The 16,689-nt window shown below is 40.0% G+C and overlaps 1 protein-coding gene across 1 annotated transcript in view; it reads left to right on the plus strand.

The window, feature by feature from the left end:
- SLC9A7 (solute carrier family 9 member A7) overlaps positions 1 to 14,667 on the plus strand; it is a 69,065-nt gene extending 54,398 nt beyond the window's left edge. The window contains exons 13-16 of the mRNA XM_066545183.1: positions 1,164 to 1,227; positions 3,918 to 4,000; positions 7,194 to 7,299; positions 12,932 to 14,667. Coding sequence (XP_066401280.1) covers positions 1,164 to 1,227; positions 3,918 to 4,000; positions 7,194 to 7,299; positions 12,932 to 13,180 — 502 coding nt within the window. The 3' untranslated portion in view covers positions 13,181 to 14,667. The remainder of the gene's footprint in view (positions 1 to 1,163; positions 1,228 to 3,917; positions 4,001 to 7,193; positions 7,300 to 12,931) is intronic.
- The last annotated feature ends 2,022 nt before the right edge of the window (positions 14,668 to 16,689 follow it).

Consider the following 16,689-nt stretch of genomic DNA (forward strand, 5'->3'; position numbering starts at 1 on the left):
AACCAATGATATGGTCTGACCAGCAAGGTTCCCTTGGCTTCTGGTGATTCTTAGGGCCACTGCATAAACAGCATGGCTATAAAATGATTAGCTGACAAAAAGTCTAAGTAACAAGGACATTGCACCAAACCAGCTCAGCCCCTTATAAGAGAGTAGAAGTGACAACGTTAACAAAATCTTGTTGTCTGAAATGGCTGTCACATGTGTTTCCCCACACTTACTATGTGACATGGTGGGACTGAAACACAACACATTTGAGACTGAGAATCTTATCTGACTTTTGAGGTTGGAGGTTTGTGTTCTACAAGAAATGACAGAGATCAGGGCATGAATAGGATATAAAATAGACAAGTACAGTCTACCCCCAAACCAGACCAGAAAAACCTGAGCATAATTACAATGATTAAATGCCAATCTTGGATAGGAGCCCTATTTGCAAGGAAGGTTGAGTAGATAGGAGCCCTATTTGCAAGGAAGGTTGAGTAATAAGATGCTTTCTAATTATTCAAAAGTGAGTAGACAGTTTCTTCTTAACATATTATTCTGTCAACCCCCTCATTACACAAATCCTTCCTCACTCAGATGGACTATGGGCCATGTGTTAGTCCACTGTGGCTGTGTTGGGTTAGGTGAATGAAACTTGCAGCAAATTAATGTTGTGACCCTTTTTAATTAATTTTTTTTTGCTTCCCATATTGCTTTAAAACCTGGAGTGTGTATGTCTTTTTAAAATTGTGTATTTCAGCCATTCACAGATTTATCTGGCAGTTATTTGCTGGGTAAATATTTAGGCTGGGCTTTATCCTTAGTTTCTGTTTCCTTCCTGCTGCATATGAGAGATACTCTCCACTGAAGAGGATGCTATCCACTTTTTAAGGCAAAAATAGTATTTTCCATTGCTCTAAAAAATTGGCAGCAAAGGTAAGCAGTAGAGGTTGATGGTGACATAGAGTTACAGTAGTTTCTTGAGTGAAAACGTATCTTGTTTATAGCTGTGTAACTGCAGGGGAGTAATGAACAGCTCTTCCTCAGTCTATTCTTATAACCTCTCTGATTCAGCTTTGCTGGGTGCCTAAAGTGCTTTTAAAATGCATTCTGCCAAACTTACAGCATTGCCAACCCTCAGTAACACCACTTGCTTTGTTTTCCTAATGTTTCTGTAGGGTTGGGGTTGACCCAGATCAGGATCCTCCACCTACTAATGACAGCTTTCAAGTCTTACAAGGAGTAAGTAATTACATAACTTCTCTGTTAGGCTGATCTTATTTTATAACTAAGATAATAGAAAACTGCAGAAGTTGTATGCATGGATAAAACCTTTCTGTCCTAGCTGGCAAGTCAGTAGGGGATTTTGCTTTGTAATATTCAAGTAATGCCCACTGAAAAACATTCAGTGATTTTGGGTGTAACGCTGTCATGGTCACATTTTTGTGTGTATGTGAGGCATCACAAACCTTCCCAAATCTACTAATACACTGTATAACAATGCACTTTCCTCTTCCCCCACCTACCCAACATGCTTGCTTTTAGCATGCTACTGCACAAAAAGTTCTTCTCAGTTCAGAGGTAATACTCTTGGCTCCTCTTCCTTAACTGATACCGAATTTTAGCCCTTGGGCTTGGTTAGAATCCAAGATGAGGTTTGCTAACCTCATCTCAACTCCTGTATACCAAACCACATGCCAGCTGGATCCTGCCTGGACTACCTATCACCTGGGTAAAGCAGAAGGAGCACAGGCAAATTGCCATTTGTATTCAGCAAACTGTGGCTGTGAATCTTTAGGGAAGCTTTCCATGCATAAGTAACAACCCAAGAGTTGACTTTTTATTCCCCTCTGAAATATGCTGTTGGCATAGATCATTGGAATAATGTTGTTCATAGCAGAATTTTCAGTTTTGCTCATTTATAAACTAGAGTTGATTCACAGGAGGAACGAAAGGTCTGGAAAAAAACAAAACAACTCAAAAATTCCTCAGGCTTAACTGGGAGCTTCCCCTGTCCAGATCTTAGTTTCCACTCTTCCAGAGTTCTGCTTGACACTGATAGATCAGCAGCACAGCTGGTTGCTTATGTAGGAACCTACTTGAGCAAGGCAACTTTGGATCTAGAGGATGCTTAGGGAACAAGTGTTGTATGATGATGCTGGTGTTCAGGCTTGTCAGAGATAGATGAATGTATTTGGGATTAGCTTTTTTCATAGTGGTTTCTCCTGCCTTGGGTTTTGTTTGGGTTTTTTGGGGTTTTTTTAGGGGGTTTTCTGTTTGTTTAGTTGGTTGGTTTTTTGGTGGGTTTTGTTGTTGGGATTTGGGGGGTTTTTTTGGCAGGTTTTTTTTTGTTTTTTTTTTTTTTGTTTGTTTTGTTGGGTTTTTTTTCTTGTTGGTTGGTTGTAGGGTTTTTGGTGGTTGTTTTGGTTTTTTTTTTCCCCAATCCTTTCATTTCTTTTCCTGGTACATGTTGTACAGGGAAGAGATACTTGCTCAGGAAGCACCTCTTTCATTTCAGACACTGCACTTGGCATCTCTATGTTCTTTGTAAAAGCCTGTGTCCAGCACACAAAATAGATGCTGAAATAGTGGAGCTGGCTACGAGTAAGGGTGAACTTTGTTTTGTAGCTATCTGGAATAACCAGAAGTCCAGGCCTCAAAAGAGCTTTTACAGTGAAGGCCACAATTATCGCATATAGCCAAGGTTAGGAAGTGGTATCATGGAAAGATGGCTTTGGCCAGTTCAGACTGAGCTTGTCCTCAGTAACTGAGGAATTGCTGTAATGGGAACAGAGCATGGGTATTCTGTTCTCATTCAGTGTCTGCTGTGGAAAAATCATGTTTGCTTTTTCCCATGCAAACATAAAGAACTTACACATTTGTTTCCATCTTTAGCTGTGCATTGCATTGCTAATGTAGTTCATTAGTCAGTTCCCTTTGGATTCATCTTTCTCTCACCAAGCCAAGATTAGCAGTATGCCACAGTTAAAGAAAATGTACCATTTGGGAAGGGGAGGGAGTGAAAATGTATTAGGTTTAACTCTTGGTGGATCATGGCTTCTTGCAGGTCAGAAGTACACAGTGTAATCCTGTCTTGTTCTTTTCCAGTAGTTTGGAAGATGATTCATACAAGACATTCATTTGTTTTCCTGTGTTTAACTCTGGCCTCTGGCCATAAACACCCCCCCCCCCCCAACCAACAAAACAAAAACACAAAACAAAACACTCAAACCCTAAACAATAACAAAAGTAAAAACAAATGCAGCTGCAGAGCAGCTGGTGTGATGATTTGCAGCACTGTGAGTTAAGAGATTAGATTTAACACTGTTAGCCCTTTCAAGGTTGATCCAGCATTTCTGAGATTTGCATGACCTCCCTCAACTGTAATCTTTATAAGGATTTTCTGTTAAGCACATTTCTTTTAAATGTGATATATTTCATCAGGTTTCTGAGAATTTATCAGATACTGTAATTTCCCTTGTTTTTCCAAAGAAGCAGCATGCTTAAGAAAAAGCCATCAAACCTAGAGTTAGATCTAGACCTAGAATTAAGGAAGCCAAGCAAGCAATGAATAGGAATCAGTCTTGGACTATCACAAGGCTTATTTGTCAGTTTGGAAGTTAATTCCATATCTGTTACTAGACTAACAGTGAGATAGGGTTTTGGGCTCCAGGGAACTTGGTGGTAGAGGAGTTTTTAAAGTAACATGAGTGCATTGAAGACAGCCTGGTTCTCTGCAGTCATTTCTGGTCTTTCTAGGGAAAGTAAACTCAGTACAAGCAAGTCTCTAAACAGCTTTCTTCTGCATTTCAAGTACATATTGAATTTGGCCTCTTTTTTTTTGACAGAACATTACATTATGAATTATTGGAGTGTATAGTTCTGCGTTTTTCTGCCTGAAGTAATTGAAAATGTTTTTATCTTACTTTTAGGATGGCCAAGATTCTGCACGAAGGAACAGGACGAAGCAGGAAAGCGCTTGGCTCTTCAGGCTGTGGTACAGCTTTGATCATAAGTATCCTTTTGAAACACAGCTTAATTTCAAGGCATGAAATGTTCACTTTTTTCCTTTCCATGTACCCATATGTAGCCCTAAGCACTTGATCTTTCTCCTGTTTGACTCTCAAGTATTTGACAGGCTCAAGACACAGAACTGAAGCTTGAATTCACTGGCTCAGCAGTCAGACCTTTCATTTCCCTAATGCGGAGTGTGTCACACTTGCTGGAGGACAGAAACCAGTCAGAGATGAAGTACCTACCTAAACAATAAGACAGACAATTAACTATTTCAGGTCTTCTGATTTGTTCTACTAGTCTGTGCTTCTTTTCAATGATGCTAATAGCACAAACTAGGTTTCCAGTTCATTGTACATATCTAAGCCTCAACTCATTGCTCTGCAGAGCCATCTGCTTTTGTGATGAAGTCCCAAAATCTGTGGTTGATTCCTAAAGAGGAAGTTCTGGAACTAAAAATCTACATGAGATCCAGCTGATCTCCTTAAGTATATCCAGAAGGTACTATGGGTATTAAAGCAGAGTGTCTCTGAGTGTACATAGTACTGTATAACCTTTCTGAAGCTATTACTATACTATTTTGATCACCTTGTTTAAGATTCTGAGCAACTTTTGTGCAGCTGTCCTGTATTTCATGCTTGTGGTTTTGGGTTTTTTTTAATCTACTTAGCTTAATCAGTACAATATTAATTATGACACATTAAGTGTGTCTCAGCTGCTCCTCCTCAACAGCTTAGAGTGACTTGGCAGGAAATGCAAAGATAATCTTGTGGCCATGGCAAGTCACACCTAGAAACCCAGAGAAATTTCAATACTGAATTCCTAGTAATTTCTGGGGCAGCTAAATATACACACTGACCAGAGATAGGGCCTTAATGTTCTTGTAGCTTCCATGTGAGTCTTTTCACTGGTGTCATGGCCTTTGATTGATGAGAGATTGCTGGGCTAGTTGGAGCATGGTAGTTTCCTTCCAAGCCTTGTGCAGAAGGCTTTCACACCCAGGCAAACCTAGCTAACAGGCTGAAAATGTTTGGATCTAATAGCACTTGCATCTTTGGGATAAAATCTGTTTATGACCAATGCTTTCAGATGCAGTAGTACTGACCCAAAGCACAGAAGGGAGTGTATGTGCTATTTTAAATATTCATAAATGCTTGTAATTCCAAGTTAACTCTTCAAATTCTGGTTACTGGCCTCAAAGTGCCTCAAGATCAATTTTTATTATTAAAAAAACCCAAAAACAACAGAGAGACTTTGGTGCTAAAATCATGAACGGATCTGGCTGTGGCTGACTGCTTCTTTTTTGCCTTTTTAAGAAGGAAGCAGAGCTGTTCTCATCCCCTGCCTTTACAAAAGGGATGTGCCTGATGAAAGGAGTAGTTGGCAATGCTGACTTCCCTCAGCTGATGCTTGCAGAGAGAACAGTCCTTCCCTAGCAGCTGCAGCAAAGGCGGGGAGAGTGCCTGGAGAAAATTATAGCCCAACTACCTTCTTCACAGACACTTAAAGGATCCTGACAGTGCATTCCCTTTTTTTTTTTTTTTTTTTCCCAATAGTGACTAGCAATATTTAGGAAAAGTTAAAAGTTTCTGTGAAGTTTGTGCCAAGGACACTGACATTGAGAGGCAGAACTGTCTTACTGTATGTAGAAGTAAAAATCTGCTCCCGCTGTTGGAAGGAGGCATTCAGACAAGCATTGGTACAGATGGGATGATCTTTAGAATTGCCACCTCTATATCCATGGCTAAATGTTTGGGGTTTTTTTTGCTGGTGCATTCACTTGGTTTCTGGGTAGAAAGGCATATTGTCTCAAAATTCACTCTTTGCAAGAGAGCTTAACTTGAAAAAGATGTAATTGATGGAAAAGTGTGCTCCAGAGCTCACTATTGCCTGCAGAGCTCTGTACACATGGATGAGTGGGAACTTCACTCCTGTGGAATGCAGAGTTCACTTAATGTTGTGGGCTGTTCCCTTGGTTCACCCACAACTGTTAAACATGGAGAAAACTGCAAGTTTGATGAAGTAGCAGATGTCTTCAACGGGGCTTGTTTTTTCACGGCTGGGTTGCTGCCTGTCTGGCACAGGGCAGGATGGAGCCTGGGTTAGTGCAAGGGCAAAGAGCTTGTTTCTTTCCAGGAATGGGTGTAACCACACCCTTAGGGAAGGAGGAAAGGAGGAAACATAACTCTGCTGGAGTAAACAGCTATGCCAGGCTCTGCTAAAGGGAAGGGCTAGCTCTCTCCTAAAACAGGCCCCTTTTAACCCTCTCTTTACCCTAAGCATCTTAATGGGAAAACGGTTCTATTTCCAAATGGACTTGATTCTCTCCATGCTTAGAGGCCTAAGAAAGTAACTAGAATACCTGCAACTTATATATTTGAATTTAAAATAAGATTGATTGATTCATGTGCTAGTCAAGATCAACATGCTGCTTTTTAACAGAAACACATATTTTGACTCTTGGGTATTTTTTTTCAGGCATATCATCAGTGTGGAGTACTCATGTGAAAAATGTGGATTTACCAGGGCACAGACCATAAAATAGGGGTAAAGACACTTTCCTTTCCCATGCCCATGTTCCCTCAGTGTCATCTAGGTAGCACTGCTTTCCTTTGATACTGTGGTACATGGTTCATACAGTTTTCCCTTTGCCTTTCTGGCTCCATGTGGTAAATATATGTGCACTGCAGAAATGTCTGTGAGCATTGCCAGGGTAATACCTCTGGTTGCACCTCTGTGGCTCAGTAACCAGCAGATCAAGTGGCTGTATTGCTTTGAGGATGTTGAATGAACAGAATTTCTGTATTTCCCTGTACTGAGCCATGAAGGAATGTCAGCTTGCTGCCTATAGCTTGCAACCTTGACATCATGCTCCCATCTTCAGAGCAGAAATACCCTTGGACCTTTCAACACTAAAGCACCTTTGGTTTCTCCTTTTTACTTGAGAGCACAGAACCTAGAAACATAACAACTCTTTGAAACTTGTAAGAAGAAAGTTTGCTAGTGGTCCTTTTAGAAGATTAGTGAGTAAAGAAACCGCCCTTGAAACAATCAAGGGGAAAATGTTGGGAGGGTGTTTTACGTACAATTATTGCATATCACAGTTCAAAGGCAGAACCACATTTATGTACAATTGTCTCTTTATTTTCAATAGTGGTTTTTGAGCACTGGTGTGTTTTCCTTAACTACTGAAGTTATTTAAAGCCAATTCTCACTCACAGTGGCCCTCCACTGACCACAACGCTGCCCAGCTGGTGTGGCCTGATAGCCCGCTGTCTGACAAGTCCCCAGGTCTATGATGTAAGTAGAACAATTCAATGCCTCTTGGTTTTGTTTTTAATGTATTAAACTTCAGCAAATCAGTGTTTTTTCTTTTTAGGTAATGTCCTGGTTTCAGCTGGTCTGATAGACATACTGCAAGAAAGTCCTGGTTTTCCTAGGCAGAAAAGATTTAAGATTGTCTCTGAGGCAAAAGCTGGTGTTTGAGATCAGGAATTATCTTATTGTTCAAATAGTACATTAGAAAAATAACATTTAAGGTTATGGGGAAGTTACATGCATAGTCAATAACCCAGTTCAGTGAATCACTTCAAAATATTCAGTCCCTTCTCAAGGCTTTTGGACAAGATTCTTTGCCTGTTACTGCTAAACTTCAAGGTCTCCTTAGAGATGTCACTGACACATTTACCCAGCTGGGAAAAAAACTCATAGCGCTTCCCTTCGTTGTTTCCACTGCAAAATTTGAGATCAGATTTCAGAAACTGTTAATCAGTTACTTATCTCAGTCTAGCAGGTCACCACACTGTCTTTACAGCCGTGTCTTGCAATAATTAGTGCTCTGTTCTCATATTACTCTTGTAGGATCCTGATACTTTTCCTTCTTATCTGCACAGTGCTTCTGAAATCTACAACCTTTCTTGAGCTCTTGTAAATAAAGCCATATTACTGTGTGGGACATCTCAAATTTGCAGGTTCTCTGGGATATTAATATCTCTATGCTCAAGTAGTCTTGGACCAGTTGTCCAGTAATCATTTCCTAAAAATTACAAATTCTAATTGCACCTTTGAAATCTTCCCCACATTTCTTTCTGGGTATCATTAGCATCTTACTTGTACTTGATAGAAAAATTTCAAAGAACTTAGAGATACCTGTTGCCCATTTGGAACTGCAGTAATGCAAGAAATTGGCCTAGTTCCCATCTTTGCAATGGCACTGGAGGTCTTGAAGGCATTGAAAGGATTGGAATGCATCCATCAGACCAATTAGCCCTTGTGCACTACCCATATGTCTGCATTTTTATGATTTTATGAGAGTAATTGTCCAGTAACTGAGGATCTAACTAGAATGAACATGCAAGCTTTGACTCTCATTTTCTCTTATAGTTGGCTCTTTTCCTTTTTTTTTTCTTGATTACTCATCATTGTTGGCTTCCACCAGATGTGGAAACTTACTATTTAATGGATTGGCTCTGTGATACACACAGGACATTAACTTCATTAAAAATGCTTGTTAGGTTGTATACTTTGTTAAGGTGTATAATACAGAACTTTCCTATTGTATTCTCTTTCTTGTTCCTATTTCAGTGCAGTGCTGCAATTGTCTTAGGAAAGAATATGATTTTGAAGTTTTATAGCTTCCATTTAAGATTTCTGAACGCTGCAGTTGGTTTGTCTTTTTGTTTCTTTACATGGCTGACTTTGCCACAGCACGGCTATGACATTTCATTACTGGTTAATAAGCTGTGGAATCTTTTTGCCTTTCTATTAACTGCAGGTGAAGCAACAGAGACAGCCATGTCTTTGTGGGGACAGAAACTGCTTAGAATAGTGTTTTTGTGAGGTATTTCCAGGACAATTAAATGGCACACCTGTGAGAATTAAAGACTCAAGATTGTCAGTTAAACAAGAAAAATTAATCATCTGTAAATACTTAATTAAGTACAGCATAGCTGTAAAATATATTTCCCAAACAAGTGTTCAATCCTGGATCTCATTACATGTGCATGTCTGAGTTATGATATCTGTATAGAAAAGAAAGCAATAGGTATGTGGCTATGCTGACTGTATATTTGCAGATTGGTTTTAGCTTTTGTTTTTTCAGGTTTTCTTTTTCTTCTCTGACTTCATCACAACCTTACTTAGAATTCACTCTCACTTCCACGAGTGGGAGTAGGTCTTTTTAATTAAATGCCAAAGGGGGTTCAAAAGTCTGAAAGTCAAATAATCTTCCAATGCAGCCCACCCACAACTTATTCCTCAGCATGAGATCGTGTCCTCTAAGCCTCAATTTGCATGGAGAATGTGTAGGGCTCTGAGTCAGCCCACAGGGGTGAGGTACAGTGGCTTTTTTCCAGAGATGATGTTACTGTTCCTTGCTGACATTCTTCCACTGCTTTAAGGCTGTGCCACTAGGCTGCTTCCAACCCAGACAGACAAGTTGGAATTTAAAGCATGAAAAGGTGCTGCAGTTAGCAGCTTAAATTTTAAAAATTATAATTACTTTTTTTCTCTTCTGGTGTTATTTTCAGTGCATGATCAAACTGATGTAGGTCAGTTATTTTGCTTTTTCTTTTGAAATGTCCTTTGAAACTTTTAGTAATTTTCTGTTCTATCAGTCATTTATTCCAAGTGAAATAAGCCCTCCTGGGGATAGTTTGTTGTTGGCGTTTGTTTGTTTCAGGGCTCTTGCACGCTTTAAAAAAAAGTATTTCTTGCACATACACAGTATGATAACTTGGTATGAAACTAGAAAGAATTGAAGTAATTTATAAATATGCAAGCCCAGTGAAGAAACTTGATTTGCAATCTTTGGAGAAGATAACTCTCAAAATGGATAGGAAAACTGTTCAGCTAGGCTTCCCCCTTCCCCCTCCTTAGTGGTTCTAGCTTCATAGCAAAAATTACTTAGTTTCCTTGTTGAATTTAAATTCAACTGAGAAAGAGAAGTTAAACGGACCATCAGGTTTAAGTTTGAATATATTTTGCATGCATGCTTTCATTTTGGAGCCACAGGATAAGTAACTTCTAATGCAAGTTCTCTTATCTGTGGTGCCTGTGTTGTGTTCAGCACCAGCATTTGTGATGCCAGCATTTTGCACATACATCATACTTTGCTTGTGCTTTTTTTTACATTGTCTTAGGAGGCAATAAAGACTGGCTTTGTGAGCAGTAACTCAATTTAAATAAGCTTTTATAACAAAAAACATCTCCAGCATGTATTCTTAGGAGCAGGGACAGCTTTTACCACAAAGAGGACAGTCTGCAGAGAGGTCCCTCAAGGGTCCCTCAAGGTTATGATCAGCATATCAAAGCAGAATTCAGGCTTTTGCAGATTTGGATTCAGGTCTTTAGCCATTCTAGTGTGTCAGTTTCAGTAGTGTCGTTCAGACCTGTGTTTTCTGAGTGAATTGAAGCTTTTCCTGCAGAACCTTAGGGGATTGCAGAGGCCTGTTCAGGGTTATTCTTGGGAGTATTTCAAGTCTCTGTGGATCTATTTGGATACATTTCCTGTCTTTCTTGAACGAATTGTTCATGCTGCATGAAACACGATAAGTTTATTCACCCATCCTCTTTGTTTGCAAACATAGTAAAACTGTATAATACATGAGATTTTTTTGTGCGTGTTCTCAAGGGAAATATAGGAAATAAAATCCATGCTGCTTGCAGTACTATTCAGAATGGAAACAAATAAGTGGACCTTGGCTCATACAAGGTGATGTTTGTTCACTACCTTGAGAGAAAGCTCAGTGTTTTCTCTGGAACTGATGATGTTTAGGTACATGTAAGTGCAGCCTGGGACAAACCAAGAAAGACTGAGTCAGGACTTGCCATACAGTATAAAGCCTGTGACCCTCTCTTTCAGTATCACGTATCCAAGAGCACTCAGCCCTTTGGGGAAGCTCAGGTGTAGTGTGTTCTTACAGTTTCTTATCTGCTAGGTGGCTGCAGGAGTTCACTGCTCAATAGCATTGTGGAGACAGGAGGTGCTTTGGGAGCTTGCTGCAGCCACTTCACACGTGGGCCTGGTACAGCAATACCTTCTGGTGCTCTGCTAGCTCTGCCTTCCCCTCCTTGGTGCCTCTCCAAGGGCAAAAACCATGAAGGGGAGCGTGTGATAGACCTTAGCAGCTTCTTTGACTTTTTAAAACATAATCAGTCAACAGTAACAGATTTCCTTCTTCTTACTCATTTTTCTGATTTTTCATCCTTATTTGAATGCCTCTTCTTCAAAACAATATATCTACAGATACCAGATTTTCTTAAACTGATTATTTTGTGACCCTTTTAATAATTTTGGTCTTGTTCCTCAGACTTTTTTTTCTTTGCAACTAAAAGATTGCAAAGGCTATTTATGCCAATTATAGCTGAACCCCTTCATTTCTCCCTTTTTTTTCTACTTAAGATGGTGCCAGTAGATCAGTGTTTTCTTTGTGATCAAAAAGCAAGTGTCCTAACCCATATTTGCTCTTTGAGAACAGTGTGCTCTCTATCAGACTAACCCTGTCACCAAAAATCAGTGATAAATTTGGATGCCGTAAAGGTTTTAAGAAATTAGCATTCCTTCGAAGTAGAGCTTGTCTTGCACCCAACACTGAACTGCACCATTTCTTTCGTTGATTTTGGCAAACTCCTGACACCTCTTCTAGTCCTTGTTAGTTATATATTCTGTATCATCTAGAGACTTCTGCTGCTTCATTTTGTCTGATTATCTTTCTGACATAATGACAGGAAGCTTTCCTGGGAAGTTTTATTTAGCCAGGAGCTGCATTTTTCATCATGGACAGGTTAATCAGCATTTTCCATCTCCAGTGCCCTGAACTCCTGTTCTGCAGTAGAGGCAGAGCTTTCTGTTCACGTTGATCCCAGACATCCCATCTCACATGGCCTGTGCCCCCCTTCCTTTGCCGCAGCACAAGGAAATAATGCATTTTGAGAAGGCAGCCTGATCCGTGTCCAGCCTACCGAGGGAACAGCAGTACACGTTGCAGCTCCTGCTAAGCAGCGCAGAGCCACTCATGTGGGGAAAGAATTGCTTTCTGTTGCAAGAAAGCAAGCTTATAGCACTGATTGGAATTTTCTTCAAATATGAAGAAAGCCCATTTTCTGACCAATTCAGCTTTTTACCATGTTAAACAGGAGTGCAACATGGTACAATTATTGTGGTATTATGCTGTGATAGAGAAATGAAGTGTTTCATTGCACTTTGGCAATTTCTATTCTCTGACTAAATATTTCAATCCATCTCTGCCAAAATAAATTCACAGGGTTTTGTGAGCCACTTAAATGATTTTGAGAAGAAAACACATCAGAACTAGTTACAAAACTATGAAGGAAGCATTTTGTTGTATCCATTCTTTATGGCTCAGGAGCATGCCGAAGAACTAGGTCAAGTAATTCTTTATTTAGGAATAGGTAAAAGTAAGGAGATAGTTTGAAAAAATATTGTTAGTTCTTGATGTGTAACAAAAAAGTGTTGAAGAATTCTTGAATACAGAGGTTTTGGGCTTTCTGAGTTCTTATTGACTTGCATGAAAAGTTTACTAATGAATTTGACTAATTAACAAGAGATGCAACACTGTATCTGGAGTGGCTCAACTGTGTTTGTTCTCCTGTACTGCCTTCTAAATTGTCATGCAATACCCAATATGTACCACTCATCTCTTGTACTTCCAGTGCTACTAAATCCTGGGTTACCCGTTCCATAACCTAGTTCTTGGCTTCAGCTCCCTCTCATCTCTCCCCAGTAGCAGTAGTTATACAGGGAACAGTAAGCTGATTTGCAAACACTGGCTTCAAGGTTATTTTTAACATTTCTTAAGGTGGAACCTTATCTCTTCTGTAGTGACATGTAGGCGAATTCCTCAGTTATGTTCTGGGCAAAGAAAGGTGCAGTGCACTGTATAAAGATTTTTCTTTTTTTTCCTCTTTTCAGAATCAGGAACAGCTTAGAGAAGAGGATTCTGATTTTATTCTGAATGATGGTGACCTTACCGTGACATATGGTGATACAACAATAACTGCAAATGGTTCTTCTGGTCCCCATACAGCTACCACTAACCTTGACAGCAGGAGAACAAAAAGTAGTTCAGAGGAAGCACTGGAACATGATTTGGGAGCAGCAGATCATGAAGTTACAAGCAGGGGTACCCGGCTAGTATTTCCTCTGGAATACAATGCATGATTACTGACTCAGTAAAAATAACTCTTGCTCTGTGAATGGATCAAGGAAGACTGCAGGCCACTGTGTCACTTGAGGTGGGGGTGTTTATTTAAACAAGTTAACACGCAGAAGTGGTTTTACTAGGGTCTGAAGATGTCACCTATTTTTTACTCAAGATGCTGACAGAGGGGTTTTCTAAATGTCTGAAAATAGACAAATGAGAAAACTGGTTATTCTCCTCTTTCCAACTGCTTATCAAATCCAAGTATAACTAGCATGCTGCAATTGTCTTGTTCAGCTGCAGCAGGTCTCTCTCTGAAGAGAGGTACATGAAAATGTCATAGAACTGAGCTTGTCTTGGCTTAGCTTGAGAATGTGGAAGGACAACTATAAACTTGAAAATTATTAAGAGACAAAAAAGATTGTGTGTGTATCTGAATGTGAAGAGATCCATTTTTAACTTTTCTCTTGAGGTTGAGGAAACTCAGTTGGAATGGGACAGCAAACATTAGGGTTGCAGATGTGTGAATGAAAGACTGGGGAATCTGTTACTGCAAAATGTACTTAATCTATTCAGGGAAAAAAAGGGAAAATAAGATTTCTTTGCTGGCCAGCTGTTAAAATAGGAAGGCCATGAAAGCTACTTGTCCCTTTAGCTTTGGGCAACTTGACTATTACTCTTAGCCTAACTTCTAGTGCCTCAAAAGAAAAACATCCAGCTTCCTGTGGTCTAAGGTGTACCTGAAGCCAATGTGAGCCTGGAGCCAGGCTCTCTTGGGTAGCAGTCACAAAGTAAAACTTTCTTTCATATGAAGATAGTTGGAAACTTGGGCTGGGAAAAACAGCAGATAGGAGGAGGAGAGAAATAAAGAGAGAGAGAGGGGCAGTATTGAACTTGCATGGAAACAGGAGGTTTCATATTGCTCAGAATTCATGGATTCTGCTTACAGTTCTTGTGTATGATAAACAGCAAACATCTAATTAAACAGACAAACAAATACTACTGTTTTTACCATTTGTGACTATCCTAAAAGAAAGCTGTTTACCCTTGTTCTCTCTCGCAGAGTAGATGTGAAACTTCAGTGGGGCATTGCACAACAGCATATAAGCTACAGAAGTGATGAACTGTAGTATCATCTTAAATGTGAAAAGGGAAGAATCTCTGACTAGTATTTAGCCCACTTACATGTAGGCTAGCTTTAACTTATTGCTAAATGCTTTTTAATTTCCAGATGAGGAGATAATCATTGTCTTTGCCAATAGCTGAAAATGTATGCTTTGAAGAGCCTTTCAGCTATTTAAAGCATGCTAAAATGTGATTTCATTCTCATGTCTCAAAAGATTTATTTTTTTAAAGAGTTTGTGGCCCACTAACGTGATGTAATATCAGTTTGTCCAAAAAGTGTGTTTTTCTTGCTGCCATTTCAGTTGTTCCTCTCATAAAACTGTGTGTGAGTAAATACCCACTCTGTTTTTCCTTAACTATTAAACTTATTGGGCTAACCTCAGTACGTGAATTTCCTGCTGCAGAGGAACTTTGCGGTTGTGTTGTCTAGTCTGCTTTCTTTTAAATGTGTTCTCTAATGAGTGATCTACCTCCTGTCTGTCCCTCCAAGGAAAATTTATAAAGGGTATTGATCTGTAAAGACTGTCTCACATTATTAAGAAAAGAGACGAGGAAACTAGGAGTCTTTTTGTGGAAAAATTGTAAGACCAATATAGAATCAGAGAATATTCCCAGTTGGAAGGGATCCACAAGGACCATCAAGTCTAACTCCTGGCCCTGCATAGCACCATCCCCAAGGGTCACACCTTGTGCCTGAGAGTGTTGTCCAACACTTCTTTGGACTCTGTCAGGCTGCTGCTGTGACCACTGCCCTGGAGAGCTGTTCCAGTGCCCAAACACCCTCAGGGAGAAGAACCTTTTTCTAATATCCAACCTAAAATTCCCCTGTCAAAACTTCAGGCCATTCCCTGGGCCCTGTCACTGGTCACCACAGAGAAAGATCAGTGCCTGCCCCTCCTCTTCCCCTCACGAGGAAGTTGTAGACTGAAGTGAGGGAGCTTTGCTCTTAAATGGTGCAGGGTTACAAACCCTGATGAAGATGGCTGAGCAGAACAACTTTTCAGGCCCATATGTGTTTTGCAAAAAAAAGCCAATTCCCTTCACTTCCCTGGGAGCACAGGCAGTTTATCAGTTAAAGCTGAGGAGCCATGAGCAGATCCTGTGACTGCCAAGAGCCCTGCTACACCCAGGGGCCCAGCACTGGAATTTCCAGGGTGCTTTCTGTGAGGGGTGTTCCAAGCGCTGCTGCCGCTGGCTCCAGGAGCAGCTCTGATCCTCGATCTCCAGTTACCAGAAAGGAGGAGCACTATGATAAGTGTGTTTACACTCCCTGCTACATATCTACTATGCAATGTAAACTGGCTTTTCTGATAAGCCTGAACAAGGCTGAAGTACCACATACTTGGTACTTGACCAAGTCTAGCCCTATTCCAAGGATGCATGTTTTCTGGCCTATGAAAAGACCAAAAAAAAAAATTATTTGCTTTGACAATGAAGGAATTGCCTTTGGGGAAAGGATTGCAGGAATTTTAACTGGAGGAGAGAAAAGAATTCTTTTTTTGGCTGACCTTCTGAAGAGCTGATCTGAAACAAGTAAATAGCAAAGGTTAAAATTATGTCCATTATTAATGAAATGATGGCTACTATGTTTTACTCCTGGGGGGAGGAAAAGCTCTCACAGTTGGAATTCTAGCAACCTTAACAGATATTATGAGCTGCTCATGCTACTTAAGAGGCCACATTCTGTGATTTTTGTCTTTATAATAAGATTGGCATGGTCCTTCATGGATAATATCAATTTAACTCCAATTGCATCTCTCTTTAGATAGTGTTGGTCAGCAGAATGTCTTTTAGTCTTATTCTGGACAATAAAACCCTAAGAACTAATATGCCTCATATGCCTTTCAAAGAAAGGTTCAGTGTTTCTTTTAACTCTGAAGCAGCTCCCTGGAATAACATGCTTGACCTCAGCCTTGGCAGACATGGTGTCTGCTTCTGCACAAGTGTGGGAATGGAATTTGGATACTCTCAAGCCTAAACTTCATATGCTTTTCTTTAACATTTGGGGGAGGACCTTTTTGGGGGAGAAACCAGAGAAGTTACAGATGCATCAGCAGGGAGTATTCCTCTCCAAAATTACTGAACTCATGACCCACTGAAACTTTAGAAGAAAGGGAAGACAACCCACAACTAGGAGACACGACCATCCAGGAGAAAAGCAGCCAGTAAATGCCCTGGACTGGCTATGAACAATCCTGGTCATAATCAGACTTGCAGAAAGTAGGACAAAGCTGCTGAATAGGTTAAACACATTAATCAGTCAAAATCACGTCGATTAACAAATTCAAATATCCCTGTATTGGAAAATACTCTTTGTAAGAAGTAGCCCATGCAAACCTTATTTTCAATGCAGAAGCAGGGTCCCAGGGTTTAGGGGAGAGCTTAATATGGCACAGTGAAAAAC

The sequence above is a fragment of the Molothrus aeneus genome, chromosome 2, assembly GCF_037042795.1.
Source record: "Molothrus aeneus isolate 106 chromosome 2, BPBGC_Maene_1.0, whole genome shotgun sequence".
Taxonomy (NCBI): domain Eukaryota; kingdom Metazoa; phylum Chordata; class Aves; order Passeriformes; family Icteridae; genus Molothrus; species Molothrus aeneus.